Consider the following 24078-nt stretch of genomic DNA (forward strand, 5'->3'; position numbering starts at 1 on the left):
AAGAGCCTATCCTCATAAGGCAATTTTTTTTTTGTATTCTGGAACCAACTTAGTGCCCCTTCTCTGTACTTTCTCTAAAATATTTTTGTCTTTCTGCAAATATGGTGACCATGCCTGCACACAATATTCAAGGTGAGGACGAACGAACGTTTTATACACACCTGTAGATTGTGGGCTTTATATAATTTTTGTTCCAGTTAATAATTGTTTAAGGGGTCGGGGGAGACTAAAGTCTTTAGTGTAATTTTGAAAATATCTCCCGGAAATGCTCTCATATGTTGTAGTTGCCTTGACGTTTGCTTACTCAGAGGCACCTCCCCCCTCAGTGTAAGCAGCATAGAGGAAGTTTGATCCAATCCATGCTTTCTGGTCAGGTAAATAATGGAGGTTCTACTGCTGTAAACTGACAACATGCGGACAGCCTTCTATTTAACGCTCGAGTCGTGACGTCTGTACGGGGACGTATGGAGACAGTCGGTGTGGACAACTGGAGAAGACGCACGAGGAGCGCGCGAGCCTGCAGAAGACAGCAAACCGGAGCGCGAGCCGAGGAGCGCCGCGTGCTGCGGAGTGTGAGCGTGGGAAACACGGAAGGAGACCATGACATGGAGGAGCAGGAGCTCAACGGCCTCTTCAAACGGGACGGTGCGGAGGAGCGGAGGGCCGCGGCGGCGCCCCGCTACAGCCTGCTGCGGGAGGTGGGCCGAGGCACGTACGGCGTGGTGTACGAAGCGGTGGCCCGGAGGTCCGGCGCTAAAGTGGCCGTGAAGAAGCTGCGCTGCGACGCGCCTGAGAACGTGGAGCTGGCCCTGCAGGAGTTCTGGGCGCTGACCAGCCTGGAGAAACGGCACCAGAACGTGGTTCAGCTGGAGGAGTGCGTGCTGCAGAGGAACGGAATGGCCCAGAAAATGAGCCACGGCAACAAGCTGTCCAAACAGTACCTTCGCCTGGTCGAGACCTCGCTCAAAGGTAAGCTAACGGCTCCTGAGCTAACCGCTTTCACTTTGTCACTGCGGGCCGCAGCTGCCTGACAAATAACCAGTTTGTTTTAGATATGTGAGAAAATACCTGTGAAAGTAGTATGTTTGTTGTAGTTGTACGACACAGTATTAAAGAAAACTGCTCCTTAAATCAAAGTGTGTCCGAGCACTAATTAGTATTTCAACATTTATGAAAACACTTCCTTTAAAGGCGAGGCAGACGTACGTGTGGATTAGAAAATGAACTTAAGCAGTCGGCGAAACTCAAATATCCAAAGGGAACAAGCACCTGGGTCGATTGATTGATTGATTGATTGAGTTTATTTAGTAAAATCAGTATAACACACAAAGGGTGAATATATCAATGATACACGGATGACACAGTAAAGCATAAACACTTATTTCCATTGTGGCCCTACTCAATTATGACACAACAAACTTTAAATCATAGATTACTCACATAATAAAATATGTTAAATGAAAAATTGATGCCTCAATTTTTCAATTTATTTTCACTTATATAGCGCCAAATCACAACAGAGTTGCCTCAAGGCGCTTCGCACAAGTAAGGTCTAACCTTACTAACCCTCAGAGCAGCAGTGGTAAGGGGAAAAACTCCCTCTGAGGAAGAAAGCTCAAGCAGGCCAGACTGAAAGGGGTGACCCTCTTCTTGGGCCATGCTACAGACACAAATTATAAACAAATATACAGGAAATGTTGCTGGTGCACAGGACAGGAGGGTCTCCAGCACAACTGCCACACCTGTCTCTGGATGGAGCTGCACCTTAAACGGAGAGAAAAAACATAATCAGGCATCAGAAATACAAGAAATACAGTATAATTTGTCAGCATTAAGCAACAGGAAATACTAAGGTGATCATCGGCCACTAGCCCTAAGCTTCACTAAAAGACTCAGAATTTAGGTAAAGTTGAGGCCGTGGTACACTCCGTTTCCTAATAAAATGAATTAAGGGAATACAAAGCGTAGAACTATACTATGCCAGTATGCTAGCCATACGAAATGTCTTATGTCTGGACTTGAAAGTCTACATAGAATCTTACTGTTTTATTGACGCAGGGAGATCATTCCACAGAACAGGAAATCCATCTCAGAAGCCAATACCAACAACATTTCATCCTATTTCACAATTTTTGTGCATTTATAAGGAAATTGTATCCATGAGATATCACATTTATCAGGGAACATTGCTTTAAGCAGATTTAGCTGTTACTTATGTCAGGTGGTAGCACTTTTCTTGTGTCCTTAAAGGAGTATTATAGTGTGATATGGCCTTGCGTGGGTTCAGGTATTCTATTAAGGTATGCATTTCATGAAATTAATGTTTATTGTCTCCATTTCGTATTTTAGTGTAGCCGATGGAACATGTACAAGTTGCAAGTCAGACACTAGAATCACGCTAATTAATGTAAATAGCAATAAATATATTGGAACTAGTGATGGGATGATGGTACCTCAAGGAGTGTATTGACACACTACACAAACTGTGTCGGCACTGTGTTGACACTGTGTTGGTCGCTCAGTAGTGACCCCTGCAGTAGTTATAAAATCATTGCAGGTAGATAAGATGGAAAAGTTACCGTGCTGCAAACGCAACGTCAGCCTGTGAAATAGTTAATCGCCAGTCCTCTATTTAAAATATGATCTCATCATTGCATAATTTCATGTGCGCAATTTGTGTGTCGAGTTAAGGTGTTCATGAGAAGAGTTTAAAATTTGCTTAAAACCTTGTTTGTGTAAATGCTAAACTGAGTTGGTTTGTAAAATATAGCAAATTTGTCTGTAATAAAATTCAGAGTTAAAATTTGGAACTTGTGTATGGAAATTTGTTAACTTAAGTGTTAAAGCATACGAAATAAAAGACTGAAAATAGATTCATTTATGCATTTTTATTGAGGAACAAAGGTTACTGAAGTGTCTTTGCTCCAAGGCGATTTCTCCTCTTACACACCAGTTCCCCTGCCTTAGAAAAAACTCTTTCACAGGGTACAGATGAAGATGGTGAGCATAAAAAAATTTCAGTGCGAGTTGATAAAGGTGTCTATATGTTTTCTGGTTATTCTTCCAGTACTGTAAAGGAGTACAAACATATCTAATTGGAAAAATAACAGTAAACAATGCCGAAAGGAGAAAAAGATTTATCTTATTTGGCATCAAAAGATCAAAATTATTCCAGACTGGGGAAACATCTTTGAACGTGCCATGAAGTCAGTGGAGCAAGGTGAGGGCAAGCAAAAATCCACCAGCAAAACTCCATCCAACAAATCCGCAACATGTCGATACAGTTTGTTTCCTTATAAACACAATTTGGTGCGGCGCAGCCGAACGACACAGTTCCTGTATCGGTCACGTGATTTTCTCTTAAAGCGATACGCGCACCGATACGGGGTTTCACTCTTGTGTGCTCGGCACAGTGTTGACGCACCAGTGTTGTTCATCCCATCACTAATTGCAACCCCAATTCCAATGAAGTTGGGACGTTATGTGAAATGTCAAAACAGAATCCAGTGAGTTGCAAATCCTCTTCAACCTATATTCAATTGAATACACCACAAAGACAAGATATTTAATGTTCAAACTGATAGACTTTTTTTGTTTTTGTGCAAATATTTGCTCATTTTGAAATGGATGCCTGCAACACATTTCAAAAAAGTTGGGACAGTGGCAACAAAAGACTGGGAAAGTTGATAAATGCTCAAAGAACACCTGTTTAGAACATTCTACAGGTGAACAGGTTAATTGTAAACAGGTGAGTGTCATGATTGGGTATAAAAGGAGCATCCCCAAAAGGCTCAGCCGTTCACAAGCAAAGATGGTGCAAGGATCACCACTTTGTGAACAGCTGCGTGAAAAATAGTTCAGCAGTTTAAGAACAATGTTTCTCAATGTTCAGTTGCAAGGAATTTAGGGATTCCATCATCTACAGACCATAATACAATCAGAAGATTCAGAGAATCTGGAGAACTTTCTACATGTAAGCGGCAAGGTCGAAAACCAACATTGAATGCGGCACTGCATTAAAAAACGACATCATTATGTTATGCATAGGTGTCAAACTGATTCCAGAAAGGGCCAACAGGGTGCAGGTTTTCTTTGTAACCACCCACTGCACCAGGTGATCTCACTGATTAACTGATTCCATCTGCTCAAAGTGATGTTAATCAGTGAAATCACCTGGTGCAGTGGGTGGTTACAAAGAAAACCTGCACCCTCTTGGCCCTTTCTGGAATTAGTTTGACATCTATGGTGTAAAGGATCTTACTGTGGGCTCAGGAACACTTCAGAAAACCATTGTCAGTTAACACAGTTCGTCGCTACATCTACAAGTACAAGTTAAAACTCTACCATGCAAAGTGAAAGCCATACATCAACAACATCCAGAAACGCCACCGCCTTCTCTGGGCCCGAGCTCATTTGAAATGGACAGACGCAAAGTGGAAAAGTGTGCTGTGGTCTGATGACTCCACATTTCAAATTGTTTTCGGAAATCATGGATGTCGTGTCCTCCGGACAAACCAGGAAAAACACTATCCGTATTGTTACCAGCGCAAACTTCAAAAGCCAGCATCTGTGATGGTATGGGGGTGTGTTAGTGCCCATGGCATGGGCAACTTACACATCTGTGATGGCACCATCAATGCTGAAAGGTACATCCAGGTTTTGGAACAACACATGCTGCCATCACAGCAACATCTTTTTCAGAGATGTCTCTGTTTAATTCAGCAAGACAATGCCAAGCCACATTCTACACGTCACAACAGCGTGGCGTCGTAGTGAAAGAATGCGGGTACTCGACTGGCCTGCCTGCAGTCCAGATCTGTTGGCCATTGAAAATGTGTGGCGCATTATGAAGCGCAAAATACGAAAAGGGAGACCCCGGACTGTTGGACAACTGAAGCTGTACATCAAGCAAGAATGGGAAAGAATTCCACCAACAAAGCTTCAACAATTAGTGTCCTCAGTTCCCAAACGCTTATTGAGTGTTGTTAGAAGGAAAGCAGCCAGATCGCAATCAAGGGGCACCAGTGGGGTACACTAAGGGTAGAAATTTGATGTTCCTATATTAAATTATTTACAATCAGAAAAAAGAAATTATTAAAGGTGTTGTCTAATAAATGACAAAATATTTTTATTAACTTCACTTCCTGAAAAGCTAGAGTTGATTTCGAAATGCATGTTTTTTGTGCCAAAGTGTAGTGTACGGACACTACAATTTCATCATTTGTTAAATGATAAGGTGATGTTATTTAAATATGTGACGCATGTATCAACCCAGAACCAACCTGAAATGATCTTTAGTGTGTGTGTTTGTGTGTGTGTGTGTGGCGTTTCTTTATTAGGGAAAATATAACATGTTTTCTCATACATAATTGAATGTTACATACATTACAGCATGGAAGTGAACTTTGCATTATTTATTGTAACTCTAATACAACCGGTTTCTTATGTTTGTAGACCAGACTTGCAGCACAAAATATCTTGGTGTACGGACACTACATTTTGCAAACCTGAATTCCAAATCAGCCTTGCTGATTTACACTAAATATCAGTTGTTGCGTGTTGTTGCGTGTAAATATAATTTTAGTTGTTACTAAAGAAATTTGTACTTTTCAATGAAATAATATCGCTAAACTAGATCAATCTGAACCATTTAAATAGTGGTGTACAGACACTACACTGATTTTTGTGAAATACTAAGGGTCATATTTCTTGAGACATAAATCCAGAATTTATCGACAACGATCACAAAATCTAATTTGATCAATCAAAGTGTCATTGTGTATCAAATAACACAGTGTTATGGTCACTCAGAAATATGCATATTTACTTTAAAACAGAACATTTTCTGTCGATGTGAAAAAGATTGATTTCATAACGTCAACCATGAATACAACAATCGGCCATATCAGCGTTGCTTCTCAGTATTAAGTAAAATACAAATCGCACATTACCAATCCAACAACCAAATTTAACTTGCAGAAGTATTAAACATTGTTTGCCGAAGGTTTTCTGCATATAAGATACATTCTTCATAGTACTTTGATGAAATCAGCACCACAATAACATCAAAACAATGGATTCTAGTTGTTTAATAATACACCATAGTCTTAAAAAGAACATTGAAAATTTCACCAAACTGTGCATTGTGGTTCATTTCAGTACCAACAACTAATGAACACATGCAAATCATTCACTGGCAAGACATTAAATTGTAAATCACATATAACAAAGATTTGCTTAACCTGTACCCCTTGATTGTGATGTAACACAGTGGTAAACATACCACTGTCCCAGCTTTTTTGAAACATGTTGCAGGCATTCATTTCAAAATGAGCAAATATTTGCACAAAAACAATAGTTTGCAAATTATTGTATTCTGTTTTTATTTACATTTTTCACAATGTCCCACCTTCATTGGAATCGGGGTTGTGTGTGTGTGTGTGTATATATATGTATGTATATGTATGTATATGTATGTGTGTATATGTATATGTATGTATATACACACACACAGAGAGAGTTTACACTGGAATACAAATAAAATAAGTACAAATTGTACAGAGAACAATAAGATCTTAATAAATTGAAATAAATAGCTTGATATGTAAAGGACAACACATTTTGCACCAAGATTTGGACTACAAAAACAACAAATTTAGCTCTGAGATTTGGACTAGAAAACAATGGACTAGAAGATAAGCTAGTCTTTTGGACTAAAAATCACATTAAAAACAAAAGGATTAAGTTCCTCTTCCCTTAGCTGACTGAATAAAAATTTCTTTAACTGTCTTTTAAAACTTGCCTTCTTGCTAATCAGCTGCAACTAAGTAGGGATACCATTCCAGGCTGTGGCACCAGTATGTTTGAATGAAGAATGTCCAAAAAATGTTACAGGATAAATAAGGAGAGAATAAGGCCCTGAGTGAGTATTGTGGTAGGTGGAATTTACACAAAAAGATAAGTCAGAAGCCATACCATGAATTATGTTGTGCACAAAGTTAATTTTTAACTGTTTAACTCTGAGATGTACTGCAAGAATTTTGACCTGTTCAAACTCAGCATTGCCCTATACAGGGTTCTCAGCAGGATTTTTTTTTTTTTTTTTTCTCTCAACGTAATGAGATGGAAAAATCACCTTAAGGAGTTCGGGGACTGCTTAAGGTGCCCTGACAATTGCACAACTTTGATCCACGCACTTGCACGCACTCTGCCATACAGGAGAGTAAACTCATTGTAAACTGTTGGAAACTGTGTAACCTGTAAACCAAATGAGTACTGAACATTCAATCATTTTTTTTTAAGTCTAATCTATCACAACAGTGTGTTGACAGAAAGATTGTCTTCTGAGGGACTGTGTTCACAACTGTATCGCATCATTGTGATCAGTGATGTTTTTAAAAACAGGCCTAAAAACCTCATATCGTGATGAATGAGTGAACTGAATTTATTTTCCACAAGATAGGCACACACACAAAGAAAAAGTAATCCACAGGAAAAATGTCAACAAAGAAACAATGCTCAGAAAGGAGTAGGAAGAAGTAAACAACTACTCCCATCTCGCTATTCATATACGTATTAAAATAAATGATGACAAAAATTATCTAACGATCAGTTATGAAGGCAGTCTCTGCTGACAGATGTAAAACTTCATGATGGGGTTAGCGGGGGAGCTAACGTAAATTAATCCAGGTGATCAGTGGTAATGTTTTTAAAGACAGTTGTAAAAACCTGAGTTCTTTCTGGCACAGTGATCGCCTCCACACAACCCAAACAAAAGGAGGAGAAGCAAAGCCTTTCACAAAGGAGACAAACATCCTGAAAAGGTGACTCTTTTTGAGTTCTTCAAAAAAATCTTTCAATCATTTCAAAGTTGGGAGACGCCACTGTTGTTTGCCCCCTTGCCTTGTCAGAATGCATAGCACAGCAAAGATGGTGATATCTGCGACCAAGTCTATTGAGTTTCTATACATATTTATTCCATTTAAGGGTTGGGGTGGTGGTGGGGGGGGTTGTGACTGGAGCCAGAGCCCACCCCATTCCAACAGTCATTGGCCAGAGGCAGGGTACACTCTGCCATTCTAAAACTGCAGTCACTTTAGCTACAAGCGACAAAGGCAAGGTGATGACATGCTTGACGACACTTGAGTGGACATTTTGCAGTGACAAGAGAAACTATCATTATGCTGCCAGCTAGGTGGGACCAAAATGGATGTGAAGTCTATTTTAGGCAAATTTGTGCAAGTGTCAGGGTGGCTTTTGTCCCCTTGGCCTCTCCCTTGTTTCACTTTGGGGTCGCCACAGCAAATACAAGGTGGATCTACATTTTGATTGGCACTAAATTTTCACCAGATGCCCTTTCTGACATGTGGAAGAATGAGCAAGGGTCAGGTGGCCTTGAACCAGGAATTGTCTCCTTTGGAAACAAACATTTAAACAAACGTTTATCTGCTTGGCTTGTATTATACAAAACTAGTTATTTGGGGCCGGAGGGGGTGGGGGTGAAACAAACATTTAAGTAATTTCCAAGCAGGAGATTTTTCTTAACAACTTGAAGGTTTCAAGTAAAACAGGTTTCTTTTACACAAACAAAGCACAAATTTAAAAATAATTTGAATGAAGTGCAAAACTAATACAAACATTACTGTTTTTTTACTGTTTCTGGGTTTAGGCAGAATAACTTTATTCTTAAATATTCCAAGTAGTAAGTCAATGATGATGATATCTAATAATATATTATTATTATGCAGGGTTTCTCCCCAGAAATTTTTAGGATAGCAGTGCTATTAATACAATAACATGCTTTTGGAGGGCGGTATGCATTTTCAGAGGCCTGACGTCCATGCCCAGTCACCCAAAATGACAGATTTTTGCCCTTGTTTAACTCGAGCGAATATCTGAAATATCTGCCTTGCTGATTTTGCATGACACATTTTTGTGTTTAATTTGGATAAAATGCTCCCAAAATTTTGATCTCTGCTGTATTGTTTGGGCATAACTTTTAAAGTTTGGTTTAATGACATGGTGGAAATGGCCAACAAAGTTTAGTTTGCCATACATGGACAAGTACTACTGGTCTATCAGCAGCAGTGGTCATTTGGTTTGATATCCACATTTGTTTACCAGCAGAACTCTAATTATACCACTTTTTACCAAAATATCTGTGCCATTTCCATGATGTCTAATTTTGATGGGCTGCTAGAACTATTATTTATTTAGTAGGTAACCACTAAATGGACTAATTTCCCTATCAAAGGCTGCTGTATAACAGTCTTAACTCCCAGGATCATTGCCCAGTGGCGAAATGACTTGAAACTGGCATTCAAAAATAAAGTGTCTTGTCTGTCAAAAATTTCCTCTCCGGACATAGAGTGCATTTCAAACTCAAGTATCAGTGTTATGTGAATAATAATTTTTTGTTTGATGTGGAAATGCTTATAGTCCATCTGTATTTGAGAATGCAGAAACACAATAGCAGTTGTATACTCTGAGTACACATTTACCATCAACTGTTTTTAGTAGATAGTATATATGGGTAGATTGCACTAATCTTAGTCTATATAACTTATACAACAATTATCTTAGTCAAAATAAAGTCCTCTCCGGAAAGGTTGTACTTATTTTCATTCTTGAAATAAATATGCAAACAGCTGACAGGTCTGAAACTTTGGGCATTTACAGTAGTGTTCAGAATAATAGTAGTGCTATGTGACTAAAAAGATTAATCCAGGTTTTGAGTATATTCTTATTGTTACATCGGAAACAAGGTACCAGTAGATTCTCACAAATCCAACAAGACCAAGCATTCATGATATGCACACTCCTAAGGCTATGAAATTGGGCTATTAGTAAAAAAAAATGTAGAAAAGGGGTGTTTGCAATAATAGTAGCATTTGCTATTGACGCTACAAACTTAAAAGTATTATGTTCAAACTGCTTCTTTAGCAATGCTGTGACTCACTAAACTAGTATTTAGTTGTATAACCCCAGTTTTTCATGATTTCTTCACATCTGCGAGGCATTAATTTTGTTGGTTTGGAACCAAGATTTTGCTGGTTTACTAGTGTGCTTGGGGTCATTGTCTTGTTGAAACACCCATTTCAAGGGCATGTCCTCTTCATCATAAGGCAACATGACCTCTTCAAGTATTTTAACATATCCACACTGATCCATGATACCTGGTATGCGATATATAGGCCCAACACATAGTAGGAGAAACGTGCCCATATCATGATGCTTGCACCACCATGCTTCACTGTGGACTGTGGCTTGAATTCAGAGTTTGGGGGTCGTCTCACAAACTGTCTGTGGCCCTTGGACCCAAAAGGAACAATTTTACTCTCATCAGTCCACAAAATATTCCTCCATTTCTCTATAGGCCAGTTGATGTGTTCCTTGGAAAATTGTAACCTCTTCTGCACGTATTTTATTTAGCAGAGCGACTTTGCGGGGGATTCTTGCAAATAAATTAGCTTCACACAGGCGTCTTCTAACTGTCACAGCACTTCCAGGTAACTCCAGACTGTCTTTGATCATCCTGGAGCTGATCAATGGGTGAGCCTTTGCCTTTCTGGTTATTCCTCTATCCATTTTGATGGCTGTTTTCCGTTTTCTTCCACACGTCTCTGGTTTTTGTCCATTTTAAAGCATTGGAGATCATTGTAGATGAACAGCCTATAATTTTTTGCACCTGCGTATAAGTTTCCCCTCTCCAATCAACTTTTTAATCAAACTATGTTGTTCTTCTGAACAATGTCTTGAACGTCCCATTTTCCTCAGTCTTTCAAAGAGAAAAGCATGTGCAACAGGTGCTGGCTTCATCCTTAAATAGGGGACACCTGATTCACACCTGTTTGTTCCACAAAATTGACAAACTCACTGACTGAATGCCAGACTACTATCAACAAAAATATAAACGCAACACTTTTGGTTTTGCTCCCATTTTGTATGAGATGAACTCAAAGATCTAAAACTTTTTCCACATATACAATATCACCATTTCTCTCAAATATATTCACAAACCAGTCTAAATCTGTGATAGTGAGCACTTCTCCTTTGCTGAGATAATCCATCCCACCTCACAGGTGTGCCATATCAAGATGCTGATTAGACACCATGATTAGTGCACAGGTGTGCCTTAGACTGCCCACAATAAAAGGCCACTCTGAAAGGTGCAGTTTTATCACACAGCACAATGCCACAGATGTCGCAAGATTTGAGGGAGCATGCAATTGGCATGCTGACAGCAGGAATGTCAACCAGAGCTGTTGCTTGTGTATTGAATGTTCATTTCTCTACCATAAGCCGTCTCCAAAGGCGTTTCATGAGAATTTGGCAGTACATCCAACCAGCCTCACACCGCAGCCCACATGTAACCACACCAGCCCAGGACCTCCACATCCAGCATGTTCACCTCCAAGATCGTCTGAGACCAGCCACTCGACAGCTGCTGGAACAATCGGTTTGCATAACCAAAGAATTTCTGCACAAACTGTCAGAAACCGTCTCAGGGAAGCTCATCTGCATGCTCGTCGTCCTCATCAGGGTCTCGACCTGACTCCAGTTCATCGTCGTAACCGACTTGAGTGGGCAAATGCTCACATTCACTGCCGTTTGGCACGTTGGAGAGGTGTTCTCTTCACGGATTATGCGAAGGAGATGTGTTGCACTGCATGAGGCAAATGGTGGTCACACCAGATACTGACTGGTATCCCCCCCCAATAAAACAAAACTGCACCTTTCAGAGTGGCCTTTTATTGTGGGCATTCTAAGGCACACCTGTGCACTAATCATGGTGTCTAATCAGCATCTTGGTATGGCACACCTGTGAGGTGGGATGGATTATCTCAGCAAAGGAGAAGTGCTCACTATCACAGATTTCGACTGGTTTGTGAACAATATTTGAGGGAAATGGTGATATTGTGTATGTGGAAAAAGTTTTAGATCTTTGAGTTCATCTCATACAAAATGGGAGCAAAACCAAAAGTGTTGCGTTTATATTTTTGTTGAGTATATTATTGTGAACACCCCCTTTTGTCCTTTTTTTTTTTTTTTTTTTTTACTAATAGCCCAATTTCATAGCCTTAAGAGTGTGCATATCATGAATGCTTGGTCTTGTTGGTTTTGTGAGAATCTACTGAATCTACTGGTACCTTGTTTCCCATGTAACAATAAGAAATATACTCAAAATTGGGATTAATCTTTTTAGTCACATAGCACTACTATTATTCTGAACACTACTGTAAGTACCCCAGTCAGTAGTTGGATATGGATGAATAACTTGTCCAAAATAACCACTTTGATTTTTCTTTGACAATGACACATATTTGATGTTGATGGATCGAATCATTTCTTACCGATTCTTAACAGGAACCAGTTTTTGGTACCCATCCCTATTGTAAATTCTCCATCCTTTTCATATTTGTGCCTTTTTTAATACAAGGATGCCATTAAAAAGAATCCTTTTTTACTCAGTTTGTCAATGTTCCCTGTTTGTGGTTAACCCTCTGGAGTCTGGGGTATATTTGGGCAATTTTGACTACATTTGGCAAGCAGAGAAGAGGAAAGAGGGAGAAAAGTCCGTGCACGTCTTGGAGGTGCACACGAACAGAGAACCGCTCCACGCCCATTACCATAACACATCTAAAACCTTCCGAAAATTATTAATCATTATTCACATTTTACTGAGTCGATCAACAAAATTTAAATGCTGGTGTAAAGTTTGAAGTCTACACTTTCAACAAACATTCAAACTGAAAGTGTAGGAAATTTGGTGGGAGGAACGCTTAATTCGGTCATGTGACTTTTGACACAGATGCGCGTCAAACTACTCCACAGGGTTAAATAACAGTCCGCACAGAAGTCTGGTTTTAGGAGATTTAATGGTGCCAAATTATTGCACAAATTGAGATTTACATGAAGAAAACCTCCAGAGCAAAAATATATTTGGAGATGGAGAATAAATTACTTACGTCGATAGGAGAAATTTTGAATAATTCTATTTTGTAAACCCTAAGTTTAATTGATCCAGACAGCAGCAATTTTTGTGACATATCAGGTGAGTATTGCTGTGCGATATGACAAAAAAAATCTTTTCATGATACAGTTTATTTCATATTGCAGTAATATTAGATATATCACTATATAGTGTGTGTATATATATATATATATATATATATATATATATATATATATATTATACTGTATGTTTTATGGGTTAATATATAATGATATACGAGGTCTGTTAGAAAAGTATCCGACCTTTTTATTTTTTGCAAAAACCTGATGGATTTGAATCACGTGTGCTTGTATGAGCCAACCTTGAACCTTCGTGCGCATGCGTGAATTTTTTCACGCCTGTCAATTGCGTCATTTGCTGGTAAGCAGTCTTTGTGTGGGATCGGTGTTGTCTCTTGTCGGATTTTCTTTGCAAGGAAAATGGCAGACGACTGGAGCAGCGCGACTGCATCAAATTTTGCCAGAAACTGGGCGACAGCCAGGTGGAAACCATTCGGATTATTAAGACTGCTTTCGGTGACGATCCTATGGGCATCACACAGATTAAGGAGCGGTACAACTGGTTTAAAGATGGCCGCACAACAGTGGAGAGCGAGCCACGCTCCGGGCGGCCATCAACATGCTGAAATGACCAGATCATTTCCAAAGTGAACGCTGTGGTGATGTGGGACTGTCATGTGACTATCAGAGAAATTGCGGAAGAGGTGGACTCAGCACTTTTTCTGCACATTCCACTGTGACATAAGATTTGGCCATGAAAACAGTTGCGTCAGCAGCGAAAAGCTGCCGACGGCGCAAAAGCACCTCCGTGTTGAAGTCCTCACAGGACATGCTGGGACTCCGAAAAATGATACCCACCTCTCCACAATTCCTCGGATAGTCACACGACTGAAAGCCACTCCACGTCCCAACAGCCAAGGGCTGTGAGCATGGACCGGGCCGCAGGGCCACCCGCCCTCGACCACCACCCAATCCTCTCGGCACCCGACCCCCATGGCCCCCTCTGCAGGTGGTGAACCCACAGGACGCTGGGCCCACGTCGCTCTTTCAGGCTGAGCCCGGCGGGGCCCCATGGGCTAAGGCCCGACCACCAGGCACTCGCGCTTGAGCCCCACCCCAGGCCTGGCTCCAGGGTGGGGCCCCGGCTCCGCCATACCGGGCGACGTCTCGGTCCTTGATTTTTATTTTTTTTTTACTGGTCATGGAGGTTCTGAACTGCCCTTAGTCCACCAAAGCTCTTGATTTACCAATCGATCTACGTTCCGATCCTCACCTATGGTCATGAGATTTGGCTCATGACCGAAAGAACGAGCTCGCGAGTACAAGTGGCCGAGATGAGTTTCTTCTGCAGGGTGGCTGGGCACTCCCTTAGAGAGAGGGTGAGGAGCTCGGTCACTCGGGAGGAGCTCGGAGTCGAGCCGCTGCTCCTCCACGTCGAAAGGAGTCAGTTGAGGTGGCTCGGGCATCTTTTCCGGATGCCCCCTGGATGCCTCGCTGGAGAGGTGTTCCGGGCACGTCCCATTGGGAGGAGGCTCCGGGGAAGACCCAGGACACACTGGAGGGACTGCATCTCTCGGCTGGCTTGGGAATGCCTTGGGGTTCCCCCGGAGGAGCTGGGGGAGTTGTGTGTGTGGATCGGGAGGTCTGGGCGGCTTTGCTCGAGCTGCTGCCCCCGCAACCCGACTCCGGATAAAGCAGAAGAAAATGGATGGATGGATGGATGAAAAGCCACTGAAAGCCGTCTGAATCTTCCAAATGGTGGAAGAGGTGGCATCATTTTTCGGAGTCCAGCATGTCCTGTGAGACTTCAACACGGAGGTGCTTTTGCTCTGTCGGCAACTTTGTGCCAAAGCCATCGGCATGAATTTCGCTGCAACTCTTTTCATGGCCAAATCTTCTGTCACAGTGGAATGTGCCGAAAAAGTGCTGATGTCCGCCTCTTCCGCAATTTCTCGGATAGTCACACGACGGTCCCACATCACCACAGCGTTCACTTTGGAAATGATCTGGTCATTCAGCATGTTGATAGGCCGACCGTGAGCGCGGCACGCTCTCCACTGTTGTGCGGCCGTCTTTAAACCGGTTGTACCGCTCCTTAATCTGTGTGATGCCCATACGATTGTCACTGAAAGCCGTCTGAATCTTCCGAATAGTTTGCGCCTGGTTGTCACCCAGTTTCTGCCAAAATTTGATGCAGTCGCACTGCTCCAGTCGTTCCGCCATTTTCCTTGCATAGAAAATCCGATGTGAGACAACACCCATCCTCACACAAAGGCTGCTTACCAGCAAATGACGCAATCAACAGGCGTGAAAAAATTCACGCATGCGCACGAAGGTTCAAGGTTAGCTCATGCAAGCACACATGATTCAAATCCATCAAGTTTTTGCAAAAAATAAAAAGGTCGGTAGTTTTCTAACAGACCTTGTACTCCCAACATAAGAGATACCTTCCCTCATATTTTTCTCCTTTTTATTTAGAACCTTTCAGCATAGTATTACACATAAGAATAAAAATACTCATTGGTTTTCAAAGCATCCTGCAATTACTGAAGGTTGCGTCCCAACACTAGTATAAAAGTTGGACAACATCTGACAGTGGATGGGCCAAAAACACATTATGCAATGCATCATGACTTTTATTTATTTCAATCACAAACTTTGACTGTTATTGGGGAGGTGATGGTCAAGTGATTAAAGTGGTAGACTTGTGACCAGATGATCCTTGGTCCATAACCCCAGCGGACCAGAAAATCACGTAATGACCCTTGGGCAAGGTCTTTAATCTCTAAGTTGCCCCCAGTGTATCGTGGGTACCTTGCCATGGCAGCAGCACCCCGATGTCCGCGTTGGTGTGAGTAGGTGAATGTGAGACATCACTGTAAAGTGTTTGATCATAAAAAGCACTATATAAATGCAGTCCATTTACCATTTGATAATTATGTAATTGTGCAGGCTGGTACAAAGATTATGATTGTGATGCATTTAATTGTGCAGCCCTGGCTGCACATATATTATCCACTTGAAATAATCTGTTTCTTAAAATTGCTGATTGTCTGGTGTGGATCTTTTGCAGGGGAGAGAGTTCTTAGTTCCTTGGACGAGCCTTGTTACCTCTGTTTGTCATGGAGTTCTGTGAAGGTGGTGACCTCAACCAGTTCATTCTGTCCCGGCGGCCTGACCCTCAAACAAACAGCAGTTTTATGCTCCAGTTGACCAGTGCTGTCGCCTTCTTGCATGAAAACAACATTGTCCACAGAGACCTCAAACCAGATAACATCCTCATCTCTGAGAAGTCGGGGACTCCTATCCTCAAGGTGGCAGACTTTGGCCTGAGTAAAGTTTGTGCCGGACTAAGCTATGCGTGTGATGGCAAGGAAGTGGAGGAAAAGTACAAAAATGTAAACGTTAACAAGTTCTGGTTGTCATCAGCGTGTGGCTCGGACTTCTATATGGCACCTGAAGTGTGGGAGGGTCATTACACAGCCAAGCTGATATATTTGCTTTAGGCATCATCATCTGGGCCATGCTTGAGAGAATTACATTCATTGATGCCGAGTCAAAGCGGGAGCTGCTGGGAACATATGTGAGACAGGGAGCGGACATTGTGCCTGTGGGCGAGGCACTTCTAGAGAATCCAAAAATGGTACTGAATATTCCACAGAAACGAAGATCAGGTATGTCCGATGGCGTGAAGAAACTGCTGCGGGACATGCTTTCTGTCAACCCTCAGGACCGACCAGATGCTTTTGAGCTGCAAGCTCGAATGGACCAGGTTATGTGTGTTGCATGACCTCCCCCCTCCCCCCCCACTACATTATCCAGGTATCTACATCTTTGTTCTACTGCATAGTTTCTTGGATGTTTTGAAAGTGCTTTCTATTCTTTGACTGAATACAGCATTGTTTTAAAGGCTGTTGAATATGGCGCCTGATGCAAATATCGTAGTCACTGGTATCTTGGCCTGTTTTTTCCAACTGTAGCACATCCATTTTAGGCCTAGTCCATTTTAAGATGCTTTCAGCTGAAACCAGCGCTTGAAACAATACGGTACATGACCATATCTAAAAAGCATTTTCGACCATACGAAGCAGTGTCGATTTTCTTCGCTGTTTTACACGCTCTTTAGTATAGAGTGAGTTAAAGTAATGTTTATCAGTGGGTCGACAAGCTGATAGACAAGGCAGATGTTAATACCTAAGATAACATAATATGGCACACATCTTGATATACCAATTAATTAGACATTGCCCAGCCCTAATAAACTATTTTAAGTGGTAAAAATAAAAAAAACCTGAAAAAAAAGTCATTTAAAGTTGAGGTTTTGTGGACTACAAAACAACAAGCAACAACAATTAAAACTAGCTTTATTATTAAAAATAAATTGAACCATTTACAAATTATAACATTCACTCAGCTCAGCTGAGTGATGCTGCAGCTAAAGAGGCTAAAAGGCTAAGCTAACATTAGCTGCGCACTAAACCTTCAGCAGTGCAGTAACGTCACGTTTATTTTTAAATTATTCTCATCTCAGACAAACTGCAGAACTAAGCTCCGTTGCTCAAACTGGGTGTTTGTATAAATCCAAAGTGAAGAATTTTGGATTGAGTGGGTCTGCTCCATCACCCCAGCTGTGGTGTCTCGCTCTTCCCAGGAATGTGGCTTAAATCCTGGCTGCTCTGTGTGGCTCTGCCGGCTGTCGCAGTCCGATTGATCCCACCATCTGATCAGTCCTCCCTCAACTCCGCGTCACTCCGAAAACTCGCTGAAAAAAAAGCTTCTCCCAGTAGGGTGATGGGTGACTCATTTTACTGTTTTTTTTTTTTTTTTTTTTTCCCCAGCTATTTTGTTGTTCTGGCAGACGTGAATCCAAGATGGCGATTGCTCTGCTTTTTCGTGCTTTGGAAAAGCCAGTGTCACATAGAAATTTCTGCCCCCCTCCCCCCGGCACTCCCTGTCTGCCTCTCTCGCTCGCTTTCTCTCTCCCTCCGTCTCTCTCTCTCTCTCTCTCTCGTTTCCTTCCTCACTGTTTTCGTGCTGTGCATACTTCGAACTTTTGGGAAACACAAAGCCTTTCAGCTGTAAAATAAATGTATCATCATTGATGCTCAAGCGCAGGATTTTAATGGAGACTTTTTCCCCCCCTTTCAGTGGACAGAATCTTTGTTTAGCTTCTCCTCGGCTGCACACTGAGGTGGAAATTTACAGCCTTGAGACAGTGAAGCAGTTAACTTTTTAGTCAGGATGAGCGAGTACACCACTATCTATATCTGTTCAACCATCTAAATGATCTGTATCTGTACTTGGGGTGGGTGGGGCCTAAACCGGAAGTGGGCGTGGTTTAACCTGAAATTGGTGGGGCTTAAATCGTTACATTATTTTAAGATTGAAATTGATATGGATTGATTATAAGTTGCTATGTTTATTGATTATTTGAAAACTATTTACAGAACATCCTCAAAATTTTGATTCAAATGCATGATTTTGATCACAAAAGTAAGAGAACTATTTACAGAACAAGTTTTTTATTAACATGAATTTTCTTAAGTGTATGAATGAATATTTACAGAGCAGCCTCAGAATTAAGATTCAATGTTTTTGATCACAATACTAAAGGAACTATTTACAGAACAGCCTCAAAATTTAGATTCAGATCAATGATTTTGATCACAAAAGTAAGAGAACTGTTTACAGAACAAGTTTTTTATAAACTCAGAACATGAATATTCTAAGGTTATGAATGAATAAAAGAACAGTCTCAGAATTGACATTCAATGTAGTAGGAAATTATGAACTATGAACTGCATGAACAAGAGTTGTCATACACAGAGCTTTCTTTTTTTAAATTTTATGATCAAACTGTGATTTATTTTATCTTTTTTTTTTTTTTCCATTTTTACTACGTAACATTCTTGGCAGTTTGATTAAGGTGTCTGTGCGTGTGTGTCTGTGTGCATGTGTGTGTGACTGAGTGAGAGGGAGGGAGAGGTTGTTCTAAGACTGTTTTTTTTTTTTTAATGATCTGTGTGAACTTGGTGATTCATGCAAACAGGAAAATATTATGTCAGCCTTGTTCACTGTATTCTTCTCAAAAGCACCGAGTTCAGTACAAGCAAAGTTTTCCACCAGACTTCATATCGCCAGCCAAACTAAGAGCAAACAAATGGTTAACAAAAAAAAACCCGACCGGCGTGGAGGCAGTGACCGACACAACACAAGCCGTTTTCAGCTCTGTCTTGTCAATGCACCGCGGTAAGTTACGAAACAAGTTCACCAAGTAACTTTAAATATCATACAAACCAAAATAGAGCTGCTTATTACAGCATATCGTCTACGCTGTAATGAGCAGCTCTCCGCCCACTTCACGAGGAGTTTTTTCTCAATATGCAGCAGTATGTTGAGGGAAGAAATTAAATAAGAAAGTAAACATGTTTAATTTTCTTCGGTGCACAGCATGGAGCCTTCACGCAAGTACACGCAGCGCCATGCTACTGTCCGCTATTGTGAGACCGCCCTCGCTTCAACATGGTACTGTCCGCCATTTCACATCTCCCTGTTGTTCTTCTGGAGCTATAAATACTGCAAGATCGTTGCTTCACTTTATCATATTGGAGTCATTATATGAGGACTGTTTCACTGTGTCGCATCGTTTCATAAAATGTCTCTCTCTGTGTGTGTGTGTGTGTGTGTGTGTGTGTGTGTGTGTGTGTGTGTGTGTGTGTGTGTGTGTGTGTGTGTGTGTGTGTGTGTGTGTGTGTGTGTGTGTGTGTGTGTGTGTGTGTGTGTGCGCGCGCGCGCGAGAGAGGGAGACCGCCCGCACTATCAATAAAAGCGCTCTCTCCCAGTTTAACGAGTCTCAGCATTTCATTCAGGGAAGCCTTTACCACAGCCAGACTCGGCAGCATGTGGACACAATGAAAGTGATCCACCAAGACAAAAAAAAAACAATAATAATAATGTTAAATGACTGTTTTTGAGCCGCACCACACCATGCAGTAGAGAACAGAGCGCACTTCCACAGAGGCAGAAAATAGCACTGAAACTGGTGCGGCATAGTACACGCAACTGTGTGCACACATTAAAATGCGAACACATGCAGCTGCAAGTATGAACGAACACTGTTAAAGGCTGAGTACGCGCGTATTTCAGGCATTTTTAAATGAAACAACGCTGCAATGAGCAGCTCTACGAATACGCCACTGTGACGGGCCAGAGTGTGAAGACATTCAGTTTGCCAATCAAGATTTTCCTTCAGCACGAGCACAGATATTGACGAGTTTTACTCGTATCTTGCTTGTGCTCATCAATGCTTTATCTGTACCAGATACTTGTCTGAAATAAGTATCCGGCTCAACCCTACTTTTTAGCACACATTTTCAGCAACAATTCAGTTAATTTTTCTGAAAATCCAGGGCCACGAACAGACAACTTGAACTCGAGAGACGAGCAGAAATTTGCCGCTAACCGCAGCTAGAACACTGCGAAAGAGAGCTCTCTTAAACAGCCTGGCTTCAAAAAACCTCCCCCTCTCCTCCTCCCGCTTGGCAGTAAACAAGCACAGAGCAAACAGCAGCAGTTGAGAGGATTCACAGTGGCTCTTCTCCGGTATCGGGGGAAAAAGTCGGGGGTTGGATCAGTATTTCCGATATGTGAATTACGTCTGTATTGGAACCCAATACGATCCAGGATCAGATAGGTCCCATCCTTAGTTTATAAATATAATACAGAGATAAACTGACTACTAATACTGTGATTCACTGCTTTTTATAAAGATGATGACTGTTTGGGATTTTATTTATTGTCAGTTTATTTTTTTGTGCATTTGTTTTGTGTTTGTGAATGCAGCTCTGTTAAAGGTTATAATATATAATATAGAGATAAACTGTGACTTCTAATACTGTGATTTACTTTTAGATAGATGATGACAGTGTGTGGGGTTTTATTTTTTGTGCGTTCGTTTTGTTTGTGATTGCCTTTGAATTTACACAGCAGCCCCGCCGGTGCTTAAACACAAAACTGGCTTATCAGTAGCCGACAGCATACTGAGTCAATACTAAGTTAGTAGTTTAGCGGTAACTTCCGCTAAATTTAGCGGTTTAGCGCCATAAAAGTTAACATTTCAGTTAGCAGTTTAATGGTGTTGTGAAGCTAACTTTTCACTTAGCTGTGCCCACCACTGCCTATTTATATATTAAGGTGTTTTCAGAGAGGTGCTGTCAAGTGCACGGCAGTGGAAAGAACCGCACAGCTAACTGTATGTGCACTGTACAGAAATGTGGAAAAGGGATTAATTCATTAGCTGTTTTTGTCTGCCCTGGTGACAGGTTGTTACTTTAGCCGATGCTGTGGGTTGTCATCATAACAGTAATCGGGGTGCACATTACTTCACTGGCTTTCACCACAGCCTTCCTTCATCCCATAAGCTTTCTGATGAAAAATCCCATTAATGGTGCAGCAAAGGGAGAAAAGTTTACACTATTAACAACAACAACAACATGTGATTAACAATTATGACCAGCTGTGGTTAGACAGGTGATGCTGTGACATAATCCTTTCAGAAACGTTATGTATTGCTTGTGCACATAGAGATGCAAAGCCAGTGTTTTCATATTTACCCACTCTGGAACTCATTTTCAAATGATAATTTTGAGTGGTTTTGTGTAGACGAAATGCCAATACGATGCAAAACGTATGCAGATGTGGCTAAATCCGTTTCTGTGTGGACGGGGCCTTAATTTGAACAATTCTAGTTAAGGTACAGAGAGGAAAACTTTTATTTTGAATGATTTTGAAGAAAGGGTTTTTTATTTTTTTTGAGGAGCAGGCTGTAGCATCAGCACAATAGGTGAAACCCTGCAATATGCCATTTGTTAAAAGTCTCGCAAACATTAAAGTGATAATTAACTCTCAGATCAAAAAGAGAGACCAACATGGTTGTTCTTTCTACCTCTGTCCTGTTTATGTTCTATGCATTACCCCATCTCCCAGCAGGAACACATGCATAGTGGAAGAACAAATACAAGTAGTTTGTCATGCTAGATTCAGTGCAAGTGTTTTCATAAATGCAGTATCTACACAAATTAACTTCTCAGATGCAAGACAAGAGGAGCAGCCTGTGAATGGGCATGCTGCCTCTTCAAAACACAAGCGTATGGCTTGATCACGTGCTCATGGTCTTTGACCCTTGGGCTGGGGGCTAGGGCTTGTTATGCAAGTTGTGTCCTTGTTCGCTCTTGCAGAGCATGCACATGCTTATGCAGACAAATTACAGAGCATCACAGGAAATACAAGCGTAGTCACGCAGGTTTAAACGGCACGGCACTTCTCCCTCATTGCATGCTCAAAATGAATGAAAGGGAATTTTCCCACAACTTTCTTTACTTTGCATTGCAACGTGTTCTGTTTGAGGTCTTTTAAATTTATTTATTGATACATACCAAATAGTTTGAGGGAAGATATATAAAATAAAATCCACCTACAAATTTTTAACTGTGACAACAATTCTATAAATAACTTGAGAGGAATGTGTCATTGTGATCACCTGTCGGCCACAATCTGTTTATTACTCGGTGCCAAAATATGACCGTTGGGTATTATGAAGACTTTTGCATCTGTCCATCTGTTTGTGCTCCGTTTAAGTCCAGTCCTATTACTGCCAGAGTCTGAAATTCACAGGGAATATTATGGGACACAAACCTTAGACAGATTCAAAGATGGTTAACCTGACCTATTTATGAGGTCAAAAGCTACATTCTGTTTCCTGTTTTATGCTCATAGGGCAAGGGTATTTTAGCATTAATCAATCAATCAATCAATCAATTTTATTTATATAGCGCCAAATCACAACAAACAGTTGCCCCAAGGCGCTTTATATTGTAAGGCAAGGCCATACAATTATTATGTAAAAACCCCAACAGTCAAAACGACCCCCCTGTGAGCAAGCACTTGGCGACAGTGGGAAGGAAGAACTCCCTTTAACAGGAAGACACCTCCAGCAGAACCAGGCTCAGGGAGGGGCAGTCTTCTGCTAGGACTGGTTGGGGCTGAGGGAGAGAACCAGGAAAAAGACATGCTGTGGAGGGGAGCAGAGATCAATCCCTAATGATTAAATGCAGAGTGGTGCATACAGAGCAAAAAGAGAAAGAAACGCTCAGTGCATCATGGGAACCCCCCAGCAGTCTAAGTCTATAGCAGCATAACTAAGGGTGGTTCAGGGTCACCTGATCCAGCCCTAACTATAAGCTTTAGCAAAAAGGAAAGTTTTAAGCCTAATCTTAAAAGTAGAGAGGGTGTCTGTCTCCCTGATCTGAATTGGGAGCTGGTTCCACAGGAAAGGAGCCTGAAAGCTGAAGGCTCTGCCTCCCATTCTACTCTTACAAACCCTAGGAACTACAAGTAAGCCTGCAGTCTGAGAGCAAGCGCTCTATTGGGGTGATATGGTACTATGAGGTCCCTAAGATAAGATGGGACCTGATTATTCAAAACCTTATAAGTAAAAAGAAGAATTTTAAATTCTATTCTAGAATTAACAGGAAGCCAATGAAGAGAGGCCAATATGGGTGAGATATGCTCTCTCCTTCTAGTCCCTGTTAGAACTCTAGCTGCAGCATTTTGAATTAACTGAAGGCTTTTCAGGGAACATTTAGGACAACCTGATAATAATGAATTACAATAGTCCAGCCTAGAGGAAATAAATACATGAATTAGTTTTTCAGCATCACTCTGAGACAAGACCTTTCTAATTTTAGAGATATTGCGTAAATGGAAAAAGCAGTCCTACATATTTGTTTAATATGCGCATTGAATGACATATCCTGATCAAAAATGACTCCAAGATTCTCACAGTATTACTAGAGGTCAGGATAATGCCATCCAGAGTAAGGATCTGGTTAGACACCATGTTTCTAAGATTTGTGGGGCCAAGTACAATAACTTCAGTTTTATCTGAGTTAAAAGCAGGAAATTAGAGGTCCATCCATCTCTTTATGTCTGTAAGACAATCCTGCAGTTTAGCTAATTGGTGTGTGTCCTCTGGCTTCATGGATAGATAAGCTGGGTATCATCTGC

The 24078-nt window shown here is 41.2% G+C and overlaps 1 protein-coding gene across 1 annotated transcript in view; it reads left to right on the plus strand.

The window, feature by feature from the left end:
- The first annotated feature begins 297 nt into the window (after positions 1 to 297).
- LOC117507445 (serine/threonine-protein kinase 35-like) overlaps positions 298 to 24078 on the plus strand; it is a 35177-nt gene continuing 11396 nt past the window's right edge. Inside the window, 5 exon segments of the mRNA XM_034167316.1 lie at positions 298 to 509; positions 540 to 1006; positions 2526 to 2539; positions 16117 to 16500; positions 16503 to 16836. Of these exon segments, the coding sequence (XP_034023207.1) occupies positions 465 to 509; positions 540 to 1006; positions 2526 to 2539; positions 16117 to 16500; positions 16503 to 16804 (1212 nt within the window). The 5' untranslated portion in view covers positions 298 to 464 and the 3' untranslated portion in view covers positions 16805 to 16836.

The sequence above is a fragment of the Thalassophryne amazonica genome, chromosome 3, assembly GCF_902500255.1.
Source record: "Thalassophryne amazonica chromosome 3, fThaAma1.1, whole genome shotgun sequence".
NCBI classification, from domain to species: domain Eukaryota; kingdom Metazoa; phylum Chordata; class Actinopteri; order Batrachoidiformes; family Batrachoididae; genus Thalassophryne; species Thalassophryne amazonica.